Source organism: Rhamphochromis sp. 'chilingali' (genome assembly GCF_963969265.1).
Source record: "Rhamphochromis sp. 'chilingali' genome assembly, chromosome: 22".
NCBI lineage: Eukaryota > Metazoa > Chordata > Actinopteri > Cichliformes > Cichlidae > Rhamphochromis > Rhamphochromis sp. 'chilingali'.
In genome coordinates this window covers 29374929-29401753 of record NC_137950.1, presented here as the reverse complement: position 1 = coordinate 29401753, position 26825 = coordinate 29374929, and the positions used below count along the sequence as shown (strand labels likewise).

Sequence of the window (26825 nt, the reverse complement as noted above, 5' to 3'; positions counted from 1 at the left end):
GTCACTGGTGTAAAAGTCCGAGTCAAGTCACAAGTCTGAAACTTTGAATTTCAAGTCCTTTCGAGTCTTTAAAAAAAACAAAACGAAAAAATAATGTTGCAGTTATGCTAAATGTAAATATTAGACCATGTAATTTTAAAATCTGTGTTTTTCTCAACACATGACAAAATAGTGAACTTAGAAAATATACACAAATTGTGAAATTGCACCTCTTTAAAATGCAGCTCAATTAAACCTAGCTCCAAGAATAATTTTCACCGACAGTTCTGAGATAAGCTGCATGTTATTCTTGGATGCGGTTGTAGGACCAGCTTTAAAATCGCATGACAAAAATATCATACACATTAAAAAAAACTGTATCACCAACGTAGCCTGGAAAACATTTGCTAGTTAGATGAAGTCAGCTATCTCATCGTAGCATATTTATATGCATATTTATAATTATACGGTTCTTGGAGTGAGTGCACACACTCATGAAGTTTAGTAACTTCCGGTCACTGCAACAAGCCCAGGTACAGTTTACCGACGGATGGGTACAGGGACCTTGAAATGCACCGTGTAGAAAGTAAAGACCATCGTACGTATCATAAGTTTACCAGTCTCACAAATCGTCGTCATAAATACACATTCCTTAACCGTTTATTAATAGGACCTTTGAGCTCAACGGTAATTAATTAGTAGTGGAAATAATTTCTGGTAGCATCACAGAAATGTAGCAGTGACAATAATACTGTATGCTGTAATCGTACTGGACAATTGGTGATACAAAAAAACTGTTTTATCCTGTGAATAAAAGTATATGTTTTTATCAGTGTACCATAATAACAGAAGCGAAACACAATATTGTGTCAGGACAATTCACTATTTATGCACAATAAATAAAGGAGCATAGCGCGACAATTTCTGTTCAGCGCCAGACTTGCTTGTAACCTATATCACCAGTTATGTTATGAAAGTGACGTATTAACTACTAAAAAACACTGACCTTCGTGTAAATGCTTGGAGCAGACTAACCTGTGAGCTGGAGTGTTCTGGGACGTTATATTTGATCTTTGAATGGCTGCAATCCAGGCCATCCGTCGCGTCTTTGTTACTTTGGAAACATGGCTCGAACAATTTCTCTTCAACGACGTAATCCGATAACAACCGATCTCTTTACCCGTCGGCTTCCCGTGGCTGTCATGCGACCGGCTATTGCAGTTAATAATACAACAGCTTCTTGACATTTTTGTGTTTCTTTTTATCGCTGTGTGACTGATTTTAATTGAAAGCCTGCGTGCGCTAGTACCGCTTGCCACGAGTTCCCAGAATCCTTTGCGGTTCTACCCGTGAATGACGTCACATTTTCAATCTCTATATAATATGCATGTTAAATTTTATATTTGGGGTGAAATATCAAGTCTTTTCAAGTAAACCGGTTCAAGTTCAATTCAAGTCCCAAGTCATTGGTGTAAAAGTCCAAGTCAAGTCACAAGTCTTAGAACATTTTTTCAAGTCAAGTCTAAAGTCATAAAATTAATGACTCGAGTCTGACTCGAGTCCAAGTCATGTGACTCGAGTCCACACCTCTGCTGTACAACATACGGGACTCAGATCTGATGTGCTCGAACTGTTTCTGTTCATCTTTACAGACAAAGGAAATTGTTTGAACACGGATAATGAAATTTCAATATCATGCGGTTTTATAAAGGGATAATCTTTGTCTAAATGAGTCAGTTTTCGAAGCCAAACAATAGATTAATGACTCATTTTATTCTCAAAACATTTACTCCTCTTCTTCCTCTCACAAAATAATCTCTCTTTATTCCAAACACAGCTTCTTCCTACAGTGTTTCTGCATAAAACGCAGGCTGACGTCTCCCTTTGGTTTGGATCCCAACTTTATTTACACAGCGCAAAATCAAAACAACCGCCCCAAGGTGCTTTATACTGTAAGGTCGACCCTACAATAATACATAGAGAGAAAACTCAACAATCATATGACCCTCTATGAGCAGCACTTTGGTGACAGTGGGAAGGAAAAACTCCCTTTTAACAGGAAGAAACCTCCAGCAGAACCAGGCTCAGGGAGGGGCGGGGCCATCTGCTGTGATTGGTTGGGGTGAGAGAAGGAAGACAGGATAAAGACATGCTGTGGAAGAGAGACAGAGATTTTCCCAGTAAGAGTTTTGTGTGGGAATAAGCATTATTTCCCTTTCTGTCACATTTCTTCACCCCTGAAAAATCACTCCTTTTGGTTCGGTTTAAATGCTAATAAATGTGCAAATAACCAAAATGACTTTTTGGTCAGTTTATCAATGATCTCAAACACACTCAGTCATCACAATATCCAATAAAGCCAGTTAAATCTGAGGGATCGACATCAGTTTAGAAGCACGGACCATCGTCAGCTGCTTCGGTGCAAACAAGTGACCACAGGTGCACCTGAGAGGCAACAACCCACAAAGGGATTGTTTTAGCAGGTGGTGTCCACAGAGCACTGCCCTCACGTTAACCCTTCTGAGTGATTCTTCTCCAGCTTTGCTTTCTGTTGCTGCTTTTCTCGAGACCTGCAGGCTGCACAGGAAGTCCAGCGCCCCCAGGATGGCGCGTCCATACATGCTGTGTCTCCCGGGACAGTCTGAAGAGTACGTATGAGATACTGGGAGATGGTGAGGAGAGGACGGGGGTGTAGAACCCAGCAACAGGACCAGTATGTTCCTGTGTGAGGAGGAACAGGACGAGCACTGCCAGAGCCGGACACGATGACTTCTAAAGACAGTGCAACGATAGCAGGAGTGAGTGCGAGTGGTCGTCTGTCTCTCTGCGTTAGCTGTTTGATAGACTGCTGCCCCACCATTCACCCTCTGATATCTGGGATAGGCTCACAGGACAATACCCTGCCTATTTCAGTGTTTCCCCCTGATGATGATGATTCCATATGGAAAACAGAAAGAAAGTACAAGCCATTTTATTTTCTGAGCATGTGAAGCAAAGGAAGGATGTGGACTGAGACGAGCTGAAAACACTTGCTGTGAAATCTTCAAAGCTTGTTTTGACTCGATGAAGCTGAGGCAGTGAAGGCTGAGCAGTAACCACAACCTGCTCACTGCTTTGGTTTAGTCCTTTAATTTAATGCAAAGTATGGATGAAGCACACAGAAGAATTCGCACAGCCACACAGGTTTAAGCGAGAGCGCACTCGGTATGCAAACAAGCTGTACGAGGAGGCCGAGACATAAATGCATCCTAACAGCGATGGGCCTCGGGCGCAGCTTTCTTCACGCTGTCTGGAGCTAATCCACCCTGTTTCCCCTCCCACTCTACCCTTTTCACCTCTCTCTAATTTACTGCGCTCTCTCTTTCCTCTCCTCGTTCCTCCCGGTAACTCCGCATTTGAATATTTTATACTTTAATCATTTTCATTTTAATCTGATTCTTTTCAGGCACTTTTGCTTGGATAGAGAGCTCAGTACTCTGGAGAGCTGCGGTTCATCTGATCATTCTTGTCAGTGATGAAACATTCATAAAATGTCAACAGAAGTGCGCAGTATGGTTCAGTCGCACGGCGCCGCGGCACAATGAAAACACGAGCCGCCATCGCCTTGAATCCACTGAAGAGGAAACACGCTGACTGTTAACGCTCACTTTCCTGCTCCGTTTGTGAAGAGCAAACACACTGTCATTCATTTACTGTTTGTACAGATGAGGCTGGTGTCATTTTACCTTCTGTTTTTAAATCAAGAGCCACATAAAGCCTGCAACACCACTGAGTGACGCTGAGTTCATGTTCTCTTTGTCTTTTTTTGTTTATTTAAATTTCAAAGCCAATAATGTATTAATCTGTCAGCCAGTGTCCCCTCAGTGGTGCTGTCATAGTTAGGTAATATTTATGTGACTAGTTCAGTGTGGGGTCATTTAGAGAGAATAAAGGACAACAAAGTCACAAAATCCACCAATCAGGAGTTACCGGGGCAATAAAGAAAAGATCTGATAACAGATGAAACCTGGTGGTCACTGTGTGGTACTGCAGGTCAAACAAAGCAGGGAGGGATTTTAATACTGATGAGTTTCGAGGTTGTTTCGTACGGAGCCCCGCAGCGGACATGGGAGAAAAAAAAATTAAGACGGACTTTTGCAAACTCGGGTTCTCGCAAAAGTTTTAGCCGCATTCTTCGGCCTTCGACCTCCCGTTAGCTTCGAGCTAACGGGAGGTCGAGTCCTACTACAGCCGGGAGGAACACCGCTTTCCCGGCACATCGTGCCTCGACCTCCCGGTCGGCTTCGAGCCGGCGTCCGAAGAATGCGGCTAAAACTTTTGCGAGATCCCGAGTTTGTTTTGCGAGATCTCGCAAAAGTCCGTCTTAATTTTTTTTTCTCCCATGTCCCCTGCGGGGCTCCGTAGTTTCGGACACATGCAAATCATTTTCCTTTCCCACAGATTGTACACTTTCACACGTGAACCTCAGCCAGTCTCCATGCTCGATGTTGTGGCTCAGAGGCCCAAGGACGAGCCTGACTTTGGACAATAATGGAGATTTACAGCACAGACAAATGAGCTACATCATACTTCTCAGTAGGATTATAGTGTTGCTGATTTTGTTTGTGTAATGGGATATGCTGATAAGAAGAAAACATAACGCCATCTGACTTATTATTTAAGTGTGCCAGTCAGCATTTTTGCTGCTGTACAGCTGCCTCGTCTTGTCTTTGCTGCAAATAAGCCGTAACATTAATGTGCAGCTTGTTCCTCTTTGCTGATCTCCATCCTGTAAATGATTACAAAGCCTGGAGAACAGCAAAGCAACAAATCAGTGTTGTACCAACTTCAGCTGCTACTCTCAGTGCTGTGTTTTTATACTGTGCAGCGCTCCGTGGAAAGACAGGGTGGCTGTCAGAGTGATGAGCACACAGAGGATGAATGCATGTGGAAAACTGAGGGGACAAAAATGATACTGAGATGTGAAAGTCCACACATGTGGGCTCAGGATGAGCCTCACAGTTGTTAATGCAAGTGCAGCCAATGAGAGTCAACATCACCAGTCAAGCCAGATTCTGCCAGTCGGGTTAGTTTAAACAGTGGCCAGGTGAAGTCATCCGCGTGAAGCACAGGTAGAGGTCTATTTTATCCACAGTGCTCCATCGACTCTGCAGTAATGACTGAAATGTGTCTGAATGTCTTTTAGGACCTCAATAAGTCCGTTTTTCATCTTTTTGAACCGTTAGCCGAGGTTTCACTTTATATTTAGCATCTCGTTTTGAGCGGCGGTCCACGGGGAATGTTTTTTATGCTACCTCAATTACAGAAACTGCTTTTGGAAATGAGCTCGAGTCTCTTTATTTCCTCTCTCCTTTCCTCTGGCCAGCAGCTTGTGTGGCCCCGTGAAATACTTTCCACAATTTATTGGCCTCTATCGGAGGTGTTTTACACTGGAAAAGAAAAGAAGAGGTGAGTGTGCTTATTTACCCTCCCACACACACGTACGCTCTCTGGCCTCTGTCGATATCTTTATCAGCGTTTCTCTGCGGGACGGCCGTCTGTTCCGCCTGACAGCTGCCTCTGATTAGGTGTTGATGAAAAACACAGTTTCCCAGAGCGCACTGCAGCTCGGCTGTCCATCCGTGCGCTTGGCCTGCCGGTGTGCGGCCAGCGTGACATTTGGAGTCTGCAGCTTTGATGCGCCTGAGCTGCTGCGTCACGCTCAGTGAAGCCATGCAACGCCGGCCATATTGATACCCACGTAGAAGGGCAGAAATCAATCGTCCACTCTTGTGCTGTGTGTGTGTGTCTTTATCTCCACATCCTTTCTTCTGCCAGCAGCAGGGCTTTAGAAAACCTGCAATACCCCATTTTTCAGGTCGTTACTCTGAATTTGAGAAATAGAAACTCTGACATGTTGCACTCGTTCACCCCGTGGTGGTAAATGCTGGATAAACTCTCGAGGTCAAGGCAACTTTCAATAAGTCAGATGCTATTTGGATACACTGGTTGAATAAATCCTAATGATTTTATTGACCTCTGACCTTTTCTTAAGCATCGCCCTCGCAGGAGTGTCAATCTCCCACAAAGTACTTCTCACTGATGAATAACCCCATGACCCTCCTCGCTCTGCAGCGGCTGGAACATGTAGTCTTTTCATCATTCCTCTGTCGATGAAGACGCTCTCCCTTTTAAAGACGCTGCTGATTAAACTCGAGCAAACATGCGTAACCGCAGAGAAGAAGTGTGAAATTCCTCAGGAGTTTAGTGGAAGCAGACGCCGTACGACGCTGGTAAAGAAATAACGCCTTCTTTCACTTTGAAGGTATCGGAGCAGAATAAAACACAGTAAAGCAGAAAGATTATTATTGTGATAGAGGTGAGGTGCTGAGACACATGACTGACATCACTGCTGTGAAACTCGGCGTGGGGTTTAGGGCGAGCTCACCAAACTAACCATGTAGTTGCTTCCTAAAAATCTTTTCCTGTGACGAGACATTTCTGTCCTGATTGAGTGATGCTTCATCCACGGGGCCACTGTGGCCTTTACGGTCAAGCAAATGGACCAACACGGTAGGAAACAAAGCAATGAAGGACAAAACGAGGTGACATCGATTTGAAGATATGACGTCTCTGGTTGTTAGCGCCGCGGCCTCACAGGTAGAAGCTGCGGTAAATGATCAGACATGAATGATGATGTCAGATGATGACGCCTCTCTGTGTTTCATTACGTTCTGGACACCAATCATATGACCCCCTATGAACAAGCACTTTGGCGACAGTGGGGAGGAAAAACTCCCTTTTAACAGGAAGAAACTTCCAGCAGAACCAGGCTCAGGGAGGGTGAGAGAAGGATGACAGGATAAAGACATGCTGTGGAAGCGAGCCAGAGATTAACAATAACTAACGATTCACTGTCTATAAACACAGAGTGAGTGAAGAAGAAGCACTCGGTGCATCATGGGAAGCCCCCACGCCCTCACGCTGTTTGCAGTCCCCACAGCGGCTCAGACCAGACCAACTTCATTTCTGCGTTGGCTTCCAAACGTGGCCACCAGTGGAGAAGTTTAGGCTGCTGCTGCAGAGCCTTCACAGCAGCCTCAGCTTCTGGAGAAATCTCCAGCAGGGAATTCATCTGGCTCCTCACATCATGCTGGAAGCTCCGGGCTGGCCACTGCAGCTCACGATGAGGAGCAGAAGATCCCCGAGGAAGTTTTGTGGGAGGGAAGTGAAACTGTGAACACATGCCCAGCTGCACATTTGCACTGAAGCTACGAGGGAAACGATGTCAACACCGCACGGCTGCGCTAATATTTGTTTTAAGAAATGTCTCCCACACAGACTCAACTTTATTATGTGTTGATAAAACGTTGCAATTTGTAAAAACGTGCAGGGACGTTCCATTAAATTACAGGAGAATTATGCTGTAAGTCGCAGGCTGTGTTATAAAATATTAACGTAAATGTTAAGAATACGGAAATGAAGACATCTGAGGAAATACAGGGGGTGAAGTATGTGCAGGTAAAATAATAACAGATAAACCAGTCTAGTTAAATATTAATGCAATAAAAACCTACAGAAAACAGCTTCAGCACTAACTTACATCAATAAATAAAAAATTAATAGGATGTAAAAAATGATTTTTAAATGATGAAATTTGAAAACGTTGGGTGGATGCAGTTACCCAGCAGGAGCACAGGAGATGAGGATGCTGCCTGAGTGCAGTGGGATTATTAAAAACTCATCAGGAGACTAATAACCTTTAATTATTCATCTTCACTGAGATCTTCTACCTGTTTTATGTTTATTTGCTCCCCGTGTTGCAGCAGTCGTCTGTGCCCAAGAATACTCAGGAAAAAGAGAGACCTGGTGCCAGGAGAATAACCTCCTCCTAAACATCAGCAAGACTAAGGAGCTGATCGTGGACTTCACTACAAAGCAGGCGAGGAATTACAAACCCCTCATCATCAGTGGCACGCCAGTGGAGAGAGTGGACAGTTTCCGATACCTGGGTGTCCACATCACTCAGGACCTGTCATGGTCCTGTCACATCAACACCCTGGTTAAGAAAGCCCGTCAGCGTCTCTTCTTCCTCAGAAGACTTAGAGACTTCCATCTGCCACTGAAGGTGCTCAAGAACTTCTACTCCTGCACCATTGAGAGCGTCCTGACAAACATCTGGCAAACATCTGCACCTGGTTTGGGAACAGCACCAAGCAGGACAGACGAGATCTGCAAAGGGTGGTGCGCTCGGCGGAACGCATCATTCAATCAGAGCTCCCTGACCTGCTGTCCATCTACACCAAGCGGTGCAAGTCCAAAGCTAGGAAGATTATGATGGACCTCTCCCATCCCAACAATGGACTCTTCTCACTGTTGAGGTCTGGGAAGCGCTTCCGCTCCCTTAAGGCCAAAACAGAGAGAATGAGGAGGAGCTTCTTCCCCCAGGCTATTCGGGCCCTGAACCAGGTGTAGGACTGGACTCTCCCACACATCACCACACGCACCACCACACATTTCCTATAATCCTATAATTCCTATAATTTATAATCTTTATAATCTTTATAATCTCTTCTGCTATTTGCACATTCTTTACTGTAAATTCCTAAGTTAATTTGTACATTTTTGTAGTAAACTGTAAATTGTAAATATTGTAAAACTTTTCTTCTGTCATTTAATGGTCGGGCATTGTACAGCTACAAGCATTTCACCCCCATGTCATACTGTGTATGGTTGTGTGTGTGACAAATAAAATTTGAATTTGAATTTGAAAAAAACGACTCCCAGCTATCAAAAATAAAAAGTGCACAATGTCTTCTCTTTATTCTGGCTCATGAAGGGCGATTCTTCCACCACGCAGCGTCCTACCACGGCTACGTTTGTGCTGCGAGGCAGCAAACGTCTTACTTATCGCCCTTTAGGACAAAATTGCACCAGAGACGTTTTTTTGAGCTCCGAGGCTTCGGATGGATGAAAAAGTAAAAAAGCGAGGGCGGAAGGAGGCGAGCCAAGGAGCTTCTTTAATCATCATCACGGCCGACTGACAGTCCCGGACGGTCGGTGCGGTCTCGGCCAGACAAGCGAACCAAAAAGCCCATCTGCTCCTCGTATCCCTCAACGATGAGCCTCTAATCTGAATAAATGGGCCTCCTCTGCTCGGCTCGCGCTCGTAATGGCCTCGCACGTCACGCAGAGCGAGGAGGAAGAGATGAAGACGAAGAGGGGTTAGTAGACTTGTGCACGTGTTCAAAGTTGGCGTCAAAACTCGTCCTCGAACTTCGACGGGGTCGTAGTCTGTTTGTTTCGCCTTTTCTCGCCTTCTTGTTCACTTCCCTCTCTGCTGGACTCGTCCTGCTTTACAGCGCTGCTCATATATTCAGGCGCGATGTTCACCAGCGAAAGACGTTACATGAAATCCATGAAAGGACAGATTTTCAGAGAAACAATGAATGGTTGAGAGAATACAGACTGACAGAAATTAGGGAGGATTAGTATCAACAGGAAAACAAGAGGATCAATACGCGTGTGTGATTAGGTCCAGAGAGCAGGCCTGTCTTTTTCCACGTGTGGCGTAGCAAACCAAATCTGCCCTCTGAAAGGACGATTACGTTTGAATGGAAAACCGATAAAAGCTGGACGGCGATGAGGAATCTGCGCACTGTGAGGAAGCACTACCGACAGAAAACAACGTACCAGCGGCTGAGCAACATTGCGGTCTGGCAAAGCTCACTGGACGTGTGGGCTGAACGTGTGCCAAGTGTCAATTCCACTTTCTTTTAGGCTCAAAAATGGCAGTGTAAACATCAATTTGCTCCGAAATCTTCTGCCAAAATCCATTTTTTCTGAAGGAACGGGCGATGATTACACGTCACGTCCTTGAATTTGCTGTTCACTCATATTTGAAGGTTTTGAAGTCACATCAGAGAGAAAGGAAAAGTCCGCACGGTCCACTTATTGATGTGGCCTCCAGCCGCTGGCCTCTTCTGAGCCTGAGCCAGAGCGCCGCTGGACGCCGCTGACCGTTCACAGCTCTGTGAGCAGCGGCTTGCGTCACTTCCAGGTGAACAGACATAAACCACAAAAGTACGAATGGATCTCTGAGCTTTTCGAATAAACTGAGCAAATAAACCTGCAAAGCCTGAAATCAGCTCATTCATCACAAAAAGTTAACTTAGAAATAAAGACACAAAACACAAAGCGTGAGGCAGACGAGACGCAGCTGAAACCTCGGGCGTGCAAACACTGAATTCAAACCCAGAAACGTCCAGCCGCTGTAACGATGATCGATATGCACACAGCCGCTCCGCACACACTCCGACGCCGCCTCGACTAATTGGTAAGCGGTGCGGTGGGATCACGCAGCGCAGCGTGTCTCCGCCACACCAAACACCGAAAACATTCAGTGTTGTCTCACTTAAAAGATCCTCCACAGGCTGTTCCCAGCTACCTTTGAAGTGAGCTCTTCACTTCCATTTAACAACTGAATAAACAGCAAACAGGCCGATTAAAGAGCTGCGAGCTGCTGTGTCATTGACACAATTAAAGATTCATTTACAGAGGATTGTAAAGACGCTTTTATGACACTGAATCTGTGGATGGGAAACATCACACTGTCACATCTGTCAACACGTTACGTCTGAAGCCGGCAGAGCTCAGAGTGAACGTTATCATCCAGTCTAATCTTTCATGTTTCATTTACTAAAGTTTGAGCTCACAGCGCTGCCGTGTCATGTCTCTGCATCCTCGACATCCACAACCCGTGCACGGCCACCAAAACAGTCACACTGTGTTTATTACAAGTCTGGCCCCTATTTTGGGCCAATCAAAACTCTTACATGACGGTGACTCATCTCATCCATCTGTCGTGAAATAACTGGCTTCTCTCAGAGTGCAGTAAACATGTCTGTCGTGCAGCGCGGCGTATTAGTCAGCTGGCGAGCACCCATTCAAAGCCCGAGCCAGTTAAATAAGAGTTTGGGTCATTACAGGGTCCTCGGAAAACTGTTGTTCCCTGTAATGTTCCCAAAAAGTCTGAGAACAGCTGAATTAGTCTGCTGTTACAGTAAAGGGACAGAGCAGTGCGATTCACAGCTTTGTTCATTCTAAGAACTGCAAGAAGAATCAAATTTCCTCTGTTTTCTTCTTTCCAGCTCCATGCTGTTAAACTTAGAGTAGCTTTGCATGATTTCCAGCTCAAACACACCCTGACTCGTTTCACACAGGGCCTTGGTGATGGAGGCGGAGCCTTCTTTGATATCATACGGATCAGACACTGCTATCCATACTTTTCCTTCATGTCGTGCTACAGCGCTGGAGGAAGGACAGAAGCCAGCCTGTGCTATAACTTCATTAAGGCTGGAGTGGAAGCAGCAGGAATTTAAAAGCCTGGATAAATAGATTCAGCCGGCGTGGCTTGGTGCCACTACAGAGGGAGAGAAGAGTGTTTTTGCAATTTTAGCAAAGCACACCTTTACCTCCTCACGTGATGGTAGTTACAACATTCCATGTGAAATGATGCGTCTACTATCAAACATGCTTTCAAATCAGTGAAATCCGAAAGCTTCTCAAACCTTCAGAAACTCTTCGAGGAATCGTTGGGTTGGTTCAGCGAGGAGTGAAAATCCATCAGCTTCTTTCACACAGTTATCCAGCAAGTTATTAACAGGAGAACATGATGCAATTAACTGACAGCTGTCTCCCTGTGTCCTCTCTAAAGTCCAGTTTGGTAAAACAAAAACATCAATGCAGCCCGTTTGTGGTTGAATTGCGCCCATGCTTTTACTCCTTTCTCATGTCTCCAGTCCTCAAGATCTAATGGCTTTCCCAGCTTTTGCTCCCCTTGGAGCTCCGCCTTATTACATTTTGTCACATATAATGTCATCAGCCGGCGTGATCCTCGACAGCTCGTCCATTCGTTCACCTCCTGCAGCCACGGCCAAACTCTGCGCTCGGCACTGACAGCGCTGTTTTGTGAGGGAGTCCCCGCTGACCCGAGCCGGATCAGAGGTTCACTCGGAGCTCTCATCGCTCGACCTGATGCTTGTTCATATCAGAGCTGCAGGGCAGCTTCGCAGCAGAGCACGGCATCCGTTAAATCTGTCCAAAGACCGGGGCTTTTACACCCCCTGACTGTCTTCACTGTTCACAGCAAAAAGCAGAAGAAAAAAACGGAAACACCGGCACATGGCTGGTGGGATTTTGTACTCGTGGCTCTATTTCTTTCAGTTTTTTCCTTTTGTGTGGAAAACTGGAGGACCGGCCCCAACGTTACCGTTCAGGTACTTCGAGCCCCGACGATGGAGTCTGATCAGATTTATTCATCTGATTTATTCTGTTATTTGAATTCTCACATTCATTCCACTATTCAGCCAACTGCAGCAACGCGATCAGCAGAAATGACAACAATAAGCCGAACGCTGCAACATTACAGGGAGAGCAAACAAAATCATAATGAAAACATCAGAGTGCAGCGTCTTCACAAAGTGTCCGGCTGTTACGTGCGCCGTGTTTGCTTTGTGGCGCCGAGCTTTGCTGTGATATGGAAGCTATTAAAAGGAAGAGGCGGCGACAGCTCGTGCTCACTGACAACATTATAAATGATCCACTAATAGTTTTTCACGTCGTCCAGTTGCACGCGGTGCGCTAACTAATGCAGACCTTTCACTCGGAGCAACGTTCAGAGTCACAACCGTGACAGCCATGCTAAGGTTGGGGTGGTTGCACGTGTTGCAGCCTGTGACAGCTCCACGCTCTGCAGGACTTTCTGTATTGAACCCTAACCCTCCCTCCACGATGGGAGGTGTTCCAAACCCAAAGCTGTTGGGACAAATGACTTGCAAATATCATAAAATCATATTTTATATAAAACGGAGAAAACATATTAAATCCTTAAAGTGAAAAAATTTACCGTAATTAGCTGAAAAATGTTCGTCCAGCTGTTTCTTTTTAGCACTACTTCATTTCTGCCCCCATTACATTTATTTATTTTAGATTTTACTGCTTTCATCAAATTCAGCTAATATTTTGTATGAAATATGAGTTTTCTATGTGGTGTTATAAGATCTGACGTTCATGAGATTTGGTAAGCATGGTTGTTATTTACATTTTACAAAGCGTCCCATCTTTTCTGAAGATGCAAAAGTCTGTTAAATCCATTCTTTAGTGGATCGTCTACACCAGGGTCAGCAACCTTTAGCACCCAAAGAGCCGTTTGGACCCAGTTTCCATGGAAAAGAAAACACTGGGAGCTGCAAATACTTTTTGCATCTAAAATGAAGAAAACACTGTTATTGCTTTTTTCCTTTATGCTTTGTATAAACACCTAAAGTGTGTTGCTTGTCAAATCCATGAAGTGCTACAGAGAAAATTTTATTTTATTTATGTAATGAACACATTTTGAACTCTTAAAATTAAAAAGTTTAACTTAAATTATTCATAGACCAAACAAAAGCTGTAGTGAGCCGTCATGCTTGTATCACCTTTGGGATTTCGCAGCCTGTAGCGCAGCCTTGACCTGAATTTTAAAAAATAATTGGAAAAAATCACTCAACTGCTAAAAAAATGAAAAATAAATATTTGCAAAATATCTGAATAAATATTTATTTCACCTGGTTAATGTGTCTGTCGGGGCGTGGTCTGCAGCGCTGCTGACCACCCTGAACCTACCAAGCCAACCAATCACCATCTCTGAGGTCTGTGAAGTTTCTGTATGAGCTAATACTGCAGGTAGTTTTGAAACAGGTATTTGAGAAAGCACGCCTGCAGCTGCGTTACGCTGTGTAGCTGCACGTTTGCCTTTTGGTCTCATTCTTCACTGAGTCGCCGGTTCGTTAATAAAGGATTCAGATCCTGGCCTGCAGTTACTGATGCACTTACTCTAAATCACTCTGGATAAGAGTATCCGAGAAGCTAAATGCCTGCATCTGTCTATATCCTTATATTGTAATTGCCACCATCCTCTATTGATTACGCTCAAAAATCCATTGAGCCTAATGTGATTTCATTAAGATACAGTCCAACCGAGCCATTCCAAACAAATCCGGCGGGCAGCAGAGTCGATCTAAAAAAGTTTTTGTTCCAGCATTCTGATGCAGACACATCGAAAATCGTTTAAGTAGTCGGGAGTTATTCCTAATGGTTTTCCAATTCTATGTCGACATGCGTCCCATGTGAGTAACGGGAGGTAAATGTTAAACAAAAGCAGAGAGGCTATAGCTGAAAGCAACTTTTGGAAACAGAGTTTTGAACTGAAATCCATTTTTGTTCAGATGAACAAGGTTATTTGTGTTCTTGAAATAAAATGATACCGCCGGCTATAAAGAGATCACACTCTCAAACGTTGCAGCTTGATGCTGTTTGCATTACGAAGCCCAAAAATAGATGGAGTAGCTGTGACTGCCAGAGGGAGCAATCCAGGCACGTATCACACAGTGTAAAAGAGCAGGTTACTCATCAAGGAGCCGTGGCCCCACGCTACGATACTTGGTCTGAGATAGGGCATTAAAGGATCCTCACCGCTGAAACCCAAAGGAGAAACAGGCACCCAGCAGAGTTCAAATACCAACAGCCTCATCTCAGCAGCAGCAAGAAATACAGTCAGACATCTAGAAATAAGACTACCAACAGATTCCAAGAATATAATACAATGTTTTTGGGGAAAATTCCACTGATGTTTTAGCATTAAGGAGGAAAAATCAGCACATGAAGCTGCAAATCCCACAGCATCGAATCCATCACTGAGGGAAAAGTGCAAATCTTCTCACTGGAAGACTAAACAAGGCTTGCAGAAAGCTGAGAAAGCGAGCCAATTAAAGCTGCCACTGACGCTGGAAGTGGAGAAGTTTGATGTTCTCCACGAGGCTGCAGCTGTTCATATAACCAGCAGCGTTACCACATTTGACAGATTTCAGCAGGATCAGGATCAGTTTGATCCCAAACGAGACCACAGCTTCCAACAGTTCCATTCATGCCCCTAAACCTGGGGTGTCCAACTCCAGGCCTCGAGGGCCGGTGTCCTGCAGGTGTTAGATCTCACCCTGGGTCAGCACACCTGAATCACATGATTAGTTCATTATCAGGCCTCTGGAGAACTTCAGGACATTTAAATCAGCTGTGTTGGATCAAGGACACATCTAAATCCTGTAGGACGACGACCCTCGAGGCCTGGACTTCCCCACCCCTGCTGTAAGCTTTCTGTGTGGCTCAATCAAAGATCATTAACAGGAACTTAAAACGAGATAATCATCCGCTCACTCACCGTACTCGATGTCATAAAACACGATGAACTTCTGCCAGCGCAGCTCCTCCACCAGCGTCAGCATGACGTCGTTGAGGCGTACGGGCGGCCGGGCGGCCAGCGTGTAGCGCTGCCCGCCGGGGCTCGGGTTGAACTGGCAGGCAGTGCGAGGAGATCCTTCGCTGTTCCTCTGGATGTACAGGTGTGGGATGTGCATGGCGTCCGTCAGGGACTGCAGGGCGCTCGCTGAGGCGCAGCCAGTAGAGGTCACCAACGCCAGGATGCCCTGGTTCATCAGCTCACAGGCTGGAAGGGGGGAAGGAAAATGGAAAAGTGAGTTTTGGTAGACAAATTATAAATTATGAACTTATATATTTATAAACTGCAACATAACCAGAAACATTTGAAAATCTGGAGCAACCACAAAGGCTGCAAAGAGTCCTGCAGAAGCCCAGCTCTAATTTTAAAAAATGCCTCCACCTCTTGTTGCTTTCCGCTCTGAAAATTAGGCCACATAAATCTAGAAGAAAGCCTGACAGGTAGCACTAATGTTCACCCTGCCCTGACCTACTTTGAACTCTTAAACCTGCTTTCTGCTTTTCAGGCAGGAGAGTCGGTACGGATGATTAAACAGGCCACATATCCACTCTGCTAAGGCTAAGTTAAAGGTTAAAATTTGGCTGGCCTCACTGGCTTTACTGGCAGATTCATCGGAATCATGTGAGGACCACCCGCTCAGCTGTCCAACCATCAACCAACTGCCAATAAACCCGAGCGAATACTGCACACACTACAATATCCCGCACATAAGAATACACTAAACGTGTCAATTGGAAGTTCCTCTACAGGGTACTATATAAATTTGGCTTTCATGATATGATTATTAAAACGATACAAGCATTATATGATAATCCTACAGCCAGGATCAAAATTAATGGATGCCTATCCAACAGTTTTACCCTAAAAAGGGGCACTAGACAGGGCTGTGCATGGTCACCGTTACTTTTTGCACTATACTTGGAACCACTAGCTCAATCCATCAGGCAAAACAAGGACATTAAGGGAATTTTTATCAAAGGGACACAATATAAACTGGCTTGCTACGCGGATGACATTTTGATTTACCTTGGACACCCAGCATATTCTTTACCCAAGCTGATGCAGTCATTTGAACAATACGGCCAATTATCAGGCTATAAAATTAATATAGGTAAAACCCAGCTACTCTCATATAACTACAGCCCACCAGAAGAAATAAAATGTAGTTACTCTCTGGTATGGCAAACGGAGTGTTTTAAATATTTAGGCATAAATTTACCGAAAGATCTTACAAAACTATTTGAACAGAACTACCTACCCTTATACAAAAAAATAAAGGAAGATATAGTAAGATGGAATTTAATTCCTTTCTTTAGTTTTAATTCAAGAATTGATTCTATTAAAATGAATGTATTGCCAAGATTTTTGTATCTATTTCAAACCCTACCAATAGAGATTAACCAAAGTCAATTTAATGAGTGGGATAAAATGTTATCTAGATATATATGGCAAGGTAAAAGACCAAGGGTTCGCCTTAAAACACTACAGCTGGCTAAGCAAAAGGGAGGATGGGGCCTCCCTGACCTCAGATATTATTACTTTGCAGCGCAGATGAGAGCAATAATATGCTGGTGTAACCAATCATACACTGCCCAATGGAAAACCATTGAGGAACAAATGCTGTCTATACCTATTCAGGCAACTCTAGCTGACAATAACTTACAAACCTATATAAAAAATACTGATAACATGTGGGTGAAAAAGACCCTTAAAACATGGAGAACTATTATAAAGGAATATAAACTCGAGACCAATATTACAGTTCTTAAATGGTGTGCTTACGACTCAGAGTTCAAACCTAATGAACTGGATTCTAGATTCAAGGACTGGACAGGTAAGGGCATAACAGCCCTGTGTAGTATAATGAAGGATGGAAAATTGTTCAGCTTTGACATGCTTAGAAAAACATTTTCATTAGAAAAAGAAGACTTCTATCGATATCTGCAGTTAAGGCACTATGCCGACACGAAGATGAGAAACGTAACAATGATAAACACACGCTTGATGGAACTGTTTATAAAAAGCTATAACTCAGAAACTATTGATAGAATTGTATCATGTCTCTATAAGGGTCTAATGGATTTGAAACCACATTCGACTTCATATATTAGAACAAAATGGGAGAAGGAAGGAGGGATAAAAATATTAGAGGAAGAATGGACGGCAATATGGAGGTATCAGTGGATGTGTACCAGCTCACAAAAGTGGAGGGAATTTGGCTGGAAGTGCCTAATTAGATACTTTATAACACCTTCTCAGAAGTCTCATTATGATGATAACCCCCCTGCTTGTTGGAGGAACTGTGGAAATCAAAGTGCAAATCACTACCATATTTTCTGGGACTGCTCAATCTTGAGGGATTATTGGAGAGAAATACATAATGCCTTACAGGATATCTTTAAACGTGAAATACCTCTCGAGAGTAAGACTATGTTCTTTGGATATATACCTCAGGAATGGCCTAAATATGATAAACATTTAATAAATATTTTATTGGTGGCCTGTAAAAAGAATATCACCAGAAAATGGTTATCCCCAGAGAGCCCAAACATAAGTACATGGATGGAAATCACAATGGAAATTTATAACATGGAAAAGATAACAGCTTCTGTTAAACACAAGCTGGAGAAATTTACATCATATTGGGAAAACTGGGTTAAATATATCACGCCTCATAGGCCAGATTTTACTATTACAAACCAATAATTATGATGTATGTATATATATTTATAGGATCACCCCATACCAACACATCCGTGTTTTTTTTTTTTGTTTCTTTTTTTTTTGTTTCTTTTTTTTTTTTTTCTCTTTCTTAGGTTTGTTAGTTTTGTTTTTTGTTTTTTGATTTTCGGATTATGTGATGGTTTCAATTACTTCTATCGTTATAAGTATTCTTCCCTTATGACTTGGATGTAAATTAAAATACTATTTCAGTATCTAAGGCAGATAACCTAAGTATGAAGAATGCTTACATGATGTACATATTGTGAATGCCTGCTTTTGAAACCTTAATAAAAATATGAATTAAAAAAAAAAAGAATACACTAAACGACACATTGAGAAGAAAATACAGGCTCTCATAAACCATCCTGTGAAGACACGAGCCAATCAGATCAGCACCTAGGGTTTCAGAGCCAACCCCCTCGCCTCGTCCTCCCAACCTCCAAGTACGATGAATTCATTGATGTTAATAAACTTTAAGGAAAAATGTGTTTTTTGAGTTCTTTTAAAATCCATCCATTCTCTTCTGCTTATCACCTATCCCAGCGGTGATAGGACGAAAAGCGGAGTACACCTGGACAGGTCTTCAGTCTGTCGCTGGGCTCACACAGACAGACACACTCAAACATTAACCCCACTACCTGCATGTGTCTGGACTGTGGGAGGAAGCTGGAGTAACCCACGCCAGCCAACGCTCTGGTCAGATGGTGGATTTGAACCTTCGTCAAGTTTCAGGACCACGGACAGCACGCAGGGGTTTCAGCGTGATCCATGAGCTCTATCACATAACTGTTTCTACTGTTGGACCTGATTCAGCTGCAGGCACTTTGACAGTACATGAAATATAGATCACAGATACGTGCACAACACCCCTCCGTGAAATCTGCACATCCAGTTTTCACTAAACGCCCCCAGAAGGCCGAGGGCTACACTAAAACTAAAACTCAAATCAAATAACAAGTGCATTGCAAAGATCTCTCCATGTCCTGTCGTATGATTTATTATTCGATATTGTTTCTTGACACTTTTCTTCAAGGTCTGCTTTGACATTGGGCTAACAATGAAGGTCAAAGTCCATTAAAACCAAAATGAAAATGATATCTTGAGAACTGTGGACGTCAGGCTCCCTGTGAAAGATGTGACGCTACAGTAAAGAGCATAGAAACAAAGGTTTGTCAGTCCGGTTGGTTTTATCTCTTTAAGTCCGTTGTCTTGATACAAGTCTACAGTCTTACACCAGAGCCTGTCAGTTACTGAAGCCCGTTTCCATCCTACAGACTCTTACTGCCAGACAACAGTAAGTATGTATGATGCATGTATGACATACGTTTATATTCTTTTCTGCTTGCGACGAACCGGCTGCTCCCGTCCTGTTTGTAAATGACTCACAGAGTCATGTCGTATTGAAATGAAGTTCCAGCACAAGTGTAGCAGCAGCCTCGCCCCCGGGGCTGCATGAACCTTTGACCTCTGGCTTATCACCGGGTTTGTGCAGTTGTACCACTCTCTTCATCATTTCCCTACAAACCCCGACAGAACAGGCCTCCCTATCAATCCTTCCCTTTCAGACCTCTCCCTGCATCCTCCCGTAACACATTAAGCTCTCCAAACTACATGAGCTGCCATGTTTTCTGAACGCAACATAAAATCTACTCTCTGATGCAGCAGCCACCCCCTCCAGGGACTGTGTCTTCACTAAATCTGCTGCCATCATCCGGTGCTTCCACGCTTTCTGCTGCCCTCTCCCTGCTGAAAAATGTTTGGGATCAGGACCCGTGAGGAATGAAATCCAATCGAGCGTCTGCCAGATAAACGTCCCGAGGGTTTTCATGCTAGCGCTCTTCTATGTTTCCAGGTTTGTTGAAATCTCTCAAAAAAGACTAATTTTACTCCCTAAGAAGACCTGACGCTTCATCTGAGCACAAGGACCATGTGCACCCTTCATTTATCCCCCCACTAAGACTTTGGGGAGATTAATGCAAAAGTCTCCAACTCTTCACTTCATCCACTAACACTGTCATATAATAGCTGCTTTTTTGTTGTGAAATTTCAACCTTTTTTGTCTCTTTGCTGCTGACGTGACCCCTAAAATCTGCACTGTTTCCAGTCCAGCCTCCAAACACCCGTGTAGCTCTCGCTCTCTAAGTGAAACTGTCTCATCTGAGCTCTGCTTCCTACTGAGACAGTTGCTCTCTGTATTTTTCCATCCTCAGACAGCGACACTATCGTCTCCTACCTCACCTCTCTACATTTAAAATCACCTGTTAAAAAGATGTGGAGCTCAAAAATGCTCCTTTTCCACAGTGCTGAGGCAGCACAGAGGACCCAGCTAATGGTTCCCTCTGAGCTCTTCCCCTGTTTGAACGAGGTACATCAAACCCTGTTCGGACCACAGAAGTCAGAGCAGGAGGCCAAACTGCAGACGGCACGGTTTAAGTTTCCTGAAAGCCCAGATTTCTTCAGCTTCGCATGAACTAATTTAATGTTTGCACGATGTCACAGTTAATCATCCATAACTTCATCTGTACGGCGAGTTACAAAATGAATTTCAAACTTTGACGTTTGAATAAAAGCCACACATAAAGAAAAGCAGACATGTTTGAACATACAGCACACACGTCCACACTCACAGTTTCAAACTAAGGCCCATAACAAAGGGTAAGAGCTAACCTGTAAAGATCTGTTGTTTAAAACAAATCCCAGAATCTGTGGAGGAGGAGACCCGGTTAGAGGATCGGAGGGCAGCATTTCAGACGGGTGCAGTGAGAAGCTGCACTCAGGCCCAGTGTAAAGTGCAGAAGAGTTATTTTGAGCCGTGAATCATGCAAAGCTACTTCAGGACAGTCAGCAATGAGCAGCACAGGTGCCCTTTAAGTGTTGGGATTTGTTAAACAGAGCAATAAATCATACTTAGGAGAGCATGTTGCATGAAAACAAACACTGGGGTTAAGAGAGACCGTAAATCTTGCTGGTTTGAAGGTTCATTAAAATGCGTCTCCACTTAGCATTTATATTCAGGGCAGAAATATGCCTCACCCAGAGCACACTGACTGCTGATGGCAGCTTACAGCGTTTTTTAGGAGACAGGATGTGGGAGGGGTTTAAAATGGACATCCTGTTGCAAATCAAAGCAAGAAGTCAGGATAGATAAAAGTCCATGAGGATTATTTTTGAACATATTAAGACTGCAGTGGTTTGAGAACAAGATTTTCTTTCCTATAGATGCTGCAAAGTAAAACTATGTGCTTCCTGGTGGATCTTCAGTTATTCTGACTGCTTAAAGGTGCCAGCTCCTTTCAGACGATTTATTTTCACACATACTTTCTTTGAAATGTCATCTGAAGCTACACGGAGATGTTTTCCCTCCCGCCTTCTCCTCCGACACTTAGACAGCCGTAGTTTAAACCTCTCGGAAAGCCTTGGTCTCCGGTTAGAGCCCAACTTTCTCTGCAGGAGAAGATCTGTCCAGACTGAAAGGTCAGGAGATGCTCCAAAGGGCAGCAGGCATGTTATGACTGAGCACTCACCGGGGGAAATGTGAAAAATGCTGCTGGGGTAGAAGAGCGTAAAGCACAGCCAGGTAGTCCTCCACAGAGGAAGAAAAAGGAAATGGCGTAGCAGAACAGCTGGCTGGTCACAGGGACCCTGCTTCTTAATGTTTGACGAATGAAATTTGGCTGAACTCGGGCTGAATGTCTCCGAGCTGCGAACAAACGGAGGACGGGGGAGAGATCATCAACATTCAGCCAATTTCTGCATGAAATTCATCTTTATTAACAGAACAGCGTTCAAGTCCTGCTTCGTCAGCATCCGACAGCTCGGAGAAGCGATGACGGGGCAGTAACGGCACCAACAAAATGGAAATAGTTTCCGAGATAATGAGACAAATGTCGCCGCCGTGAAAATGGAGCTAATGAACTTGCACTGAAGGATTTAGAGTGTAATCTTGTATTAAATTAGTAAATGTTTTTTTGCCAGATGAGATTGGAATTGAGCTCATAGGTCAATTTAATAAAAATAAATCAGGGCGTCCAGCACAGCGCTGAGGTCAGGTGGTCCTTAGAACTTAAGGAGCGGCTAATCCACCTGCAGGAATGTCATCGCCGCTTTCACCTGAACGCTTCGGCTCTCTCGTCAGCTTTCTGGGCAATAGTGCAGTTCAGCTTCAGTGGCTTTATTGTTGTTGGTATTTTCAGATTCATAGACACAGTGTGGTGCTGTGGAGTGCTAAACCAGGGGCCCGTTCTTATTTTTCATCAGATTTCAACACTGATTATCTGCCTGAGCGCTCTCCATCACTCCACGTGAACATATGCAGTTGTGTAGAGGTTGGAGATGTTTTGTGCAGCTGAGGGGGAATCAGCAGTGCCAAACATGTGATGTAGTCTCTTGTAAAACATCAGTTAGCACAGCTTTAAATTTATATGCAAAAAAAACAAATCCCCTGCCTCCTATCAAAATAAAAGCTCCCTTAAGCTGAGGTTCTGATCTGCGATTAAACAAAGATCCACAACAGCTGACGCGTCTCTTGTTGACGTCTCTCCACATGACAAGAACAATCACATGTTTAATGAGCCTCGGAGCATCGGGGAGTCCAATCTGCAGTCGGTCCAGCCCTGAAATCATCGAGGACCAATTAACATAATACACCAGAATGGGACTAAAAGGTTTGGAGACTTCAGAAACACAATGCCGGTAGCTGTTGGGATAACTCACTCAGCAGCCGGAGAAAATGATTTGGGTTGCGACGTGACTCACTTGCTCTATGAGTCCACAGTGAGTCATGGTTTCATCTGTGCTAAATGAAGCCTGCACAATATTTAGCCGAAGCGACTCCCCGTGCATCCTAATGACACTTACAGAGCGACTCCTACCAGACGGCGGGAGACAAAAACCATTAGAGTCAGAGCGAGACAAAGATCTCCCTCCCTCTGCCCGTCTCCTTATTAGTGTGATTTTATCAATGCCTCGCTTTGAAATTATCTACAGGAGACAAACTCCTCTCATCCTTGAATAAGGGGGAACGGATTTAGACAAAAGTCCTGTGTTAACAGTGAGTATCCACGTATTCAGGAATGCTCACTCTGCACTTGGAAATGAATTTCTTGATGAAACACCTGGATTTTCTAAACGAGGTAGCAAACATGAGCGAGGTGGCGACGCAGGCCTGGTATGTCCGCTTGGTAACCTTGTGACGTTGACAGCGATGCATCTCATATTCCTTTCAGGACTCGTCATCATCCAAGAAATATAGAAACGTGGAAAATGTTGTATTTTAGCAGAAACTGTGATTTTTCCCTTTGCTGCCCAAAGCTAATGACCACCTCTCTTCAAAGACTAACCCGGGCCTTTATTTACTTCAACTGCAGAAAGTTACGAGCCTTTATTTGAAGTAGGATTGCAATTGATGCCGGTCGGTCTTTCTTTGTCTGTTGGATCGCTGTAATTGGTCATATGAGTCATTTTTCCACTGCAGGAACTCTATTTTTATAGAAAGGCTTATTTTGGCATTCGCTCCCACTGCCAATTTAGTTTATTGCCGTATACAAGCACAGCACATTCTCACTTCTGCAAATGAAAAGCCGTCTAGTCCTTCAGCATAAACGCGGTTTTATTGTGGGACATGTATAACGACACCGACAGAGTATCGAGGGACCGCAGGATAAAGTCAAATGGAAAGAACTGCAAAGTGTTGAAAATTGAATAAATATATTATTGGACTCAAATGTTCAGTATACTTTCCCAGCATGCACAGTTTGTGAAATATACCATAAGTTCATCAATTTTATTTTTCTGGCTTGCATTAGGAGAGCAGTATCAGTGATGGCCATCTCCCACTACCAGAAACCTGACTGATATGTCCTCCTGAGAACCAGCCTTCATTATGTCGTGCGTAGGGCTGCATGGCGCTAACGTTAACGAGCTAACCGTGCTAAGGCATTGACGCACGGTGCGATCCACGCTGACTCGCTAACAGAGATTTGCCGCGGTTATGGCGTTAACGTCATTTTAACGAGATTAATGCTGACAGCACTAGTTTTTAGTCTATATCTTTGGACTTACTTGAGTCCTGATGTATTAAATAGAAGATATCCTTGGCTTGCCATTGATGTGTTTGGTGGCGTCTTTCAGCTCCAAGGAGGAAGGAAATCACAGATTCTTTTTCCCTCGGTTCTCAGGAGGATATGACAACTTTTCTGGGACGAGGGGATGCAGCGAGGTGTTCTGCTGCTGAAACTTGGCCAAAGATAAGGTAAAAAGTTAGCTGGGGTTGATGGACTGTCCTTGTGACCCACTGTAGAGCTAAAACACCAGGTGACAGCTGCAGATGGAGGTCATCGCACTCATACAGACGTCACTGACCATTTCTCAGGCCTCCAAAAACAGAGGTGCTCACCCCAAAAACATCCGTCACGCAGTCAGGATTCGAACAGTAGTCTGAAGGGCACCGAGCTGCTAGCACAGCTGAATACATCCAGGTTACCATTCCCTGAGATGCTGTGAGACTGCTCAGGTATGTCATGTTTTATCAAGCTGATATATCCCACCAGCACGCTCGGCACATCTCAATCCCACATCACAGTAAACTGAGAAAACGAAGCTTTTCATGCTACCCTCTGATTATCGCCACTTAATTAGACCCATTTGCAAAGAGGTGGTCTAAACAGCGATTCATCTGCTTTATCAAATTATCACGGCACAAACAAAACTAACAGGTTGCCAGCATATCAAGGCTTTAACACCAGCATGATCCGAGTGCGTTTCAGCCCATAAATCACACCAAGGACATCAAATTACAGCTACTTTGGTTTCTGCGGGGCTCGAATACTTAGTTATCCCTAATACTCTGCTTTAACCTTGGACTTTAAACGTTACAGAGAGGAGTAGAAGGTCTGTAAAAAGTGTACACACTCTATCGTCAGCAGTTTTTCAATAGGAGAAGAAAAAGAGCACAACCAAAATAGACTCATTAAATGGAAATAACGAGTCCTTTGGGATAAATCAAATTTCAAATCTATCAAATTCAGGTCTTTCCCAGGAGTTTATAAGCACTGAATGAACTTGGCATGAGTTGTCATTGATACTTGTTGACTGGAGATAAAAATAGTGTCAAGAACTCATGAGCGACTTGGTTCTTGTGATATTTTGAAACAACAACAGGAAGTTGAAAACTGACTTTGGAAGTTCTGAAGCAGTCAGTGGCCTCACCGTGACCTCTGCATGTTCATCTAGTTTTGGACGTGCAGCTCTGTCATCTGCCAACTGTCACTGTGATTGTTCCCAGATAAAGTGGTATCAAGAGTGAGCACAGGACTTTTCAGAGCTTGGCGACTAAGCCATGAGTTTGGAAGTTTACCAAGTCCAAGAGGAAAACTGGGATTTACTGACCACTAGTTGCACCTCAGATATTGTGTAGATGTAAATTTTATCAGTCACGTGGGACGTTTTAGAAGAAAAGATGAAACGACTTTCTTTCCTCGCTAATACAGCAGAGGCTCATATCAGATCGCCTGCCACTCCTGAAAATCCAGCGGCTGCTTTTAATCCCACCTCCACCTTTTCAGGGTTTCTGGCTCCGTGAATTAAGACGACAGCTGGATTGTTTTTATGTTACAGGAAAACAATAGGAGGGGAAATGAGATTCATTCATGTGCCAAGTGCAGGGGCAGGGAAGCAAAGATAATCGATAGGCTTTGAAAACAGATAGCCAGACTGGCACAGCAAAACAAAAGGATTAGAACTACCAGGCAAGGCCTTATTGAACAAATCACCGGCATGAAACAAAGCAGGGAGATGAGGGGATCCACTGTTTCTTAATTACTATTTGTCCTCCTCTGCATCTTTAAATTCCCCAAACACATCATCTATTTTCTGTAAAAATATGAGTGAAAATATGTTTTGCTGGTGCTCATCAGTTCAGCGATACAGCACGAGGTATGAAGAGCGTGTTTGCACCATCTTGGCTCAAACAATTTTTCCCAAGTGTGTTTTTTAACAGACTAAATGAAAATGATTACAGTGTCTGATCAAGAATAAAAGTGGAAAAAGCAGCCCGGGTTTTATATACCTGTGTCAGAGATGGACCTCTAACTCTCAACTTGTTACCTATGGACCGTTAAAGACCTCTTTGCACCACATCTAAACATGCTGGGTTGGTACGTTCAATATTTCAGTGTGCAGGGCTTTTCTAAACAAGTAAACCAGCCGAGCACAACCAAAGCCAAAGCCTGTAATTTGTATGTGAATTATGCTTATTTCATGGTACCGTGGTCGTGTCTGTTTGTGTAGGTACTTCGCTAAAGAAAGCCAATGAACAGGAGTTTTCAACCTATGCAAATGTGTTCCCGTGTAGTCCCTCACTGAAACCTGACAGTGTGTAACTTGACTGTGTGTAGGTTAGATGCTGATTGGTTGATAAACCATCCAGAAAAGGGAATGAAGGAACGACACAAGGAACAGGAGACAGATCATTAAGTTCAAACCGAAAAAGCGCAGACAGTGCCGCTGTCAAATAAATTAAATGTAATTATATAACGACAAATCACAGCAACAGCCACCTCGAAGTGTTTTATGCTGTGAGGTAAGGCAACAGCTACACGACCCCCTGAGCGCGGGGGCTCACGACCCCCTGCAGTCGACTCTTTGTGTGTTCTAACTTTGCTCTTGTCTGCAGTCGACTGACAGACCAACCAGGAGTACCCCAACAAGGCTGCTGCCCCCACCTGGCAGCAGACGCTTTCTGCAAGTAGAACAAAGTCTTAAAGTGAGCCATCAGTTATCGTTTTTTATATAAAATATTGGTTATAGACCT

At 43.9% G+C, this 26825-nt stretch overlaps 1 protein-coding gene across 2 annotated transcripts in view; it reads right to left on the bottom strand.

Moving 5' to 3' along the window:
• The window catches only part of grid1b (glutamate receptor, ionotropic, delta 1b), a 621235-nt gene that overhangs the window by 257790 nt on the left and 336620 nt on the right, over window positions 1-26825 (bottom strand). For both annotated transcript variants that reach the window (XM_080873797.1, XM_080873798.1), the window contains exon 3: window positions 15215-15499. In XM_080873797.1, coding sequence (XP_080729923.1) covers window positions 15215-15499 — 285 coding nt within the window. The remainder of the gene's footprint in view (window positions 1-15214; window positions 15500-26825) is intronic.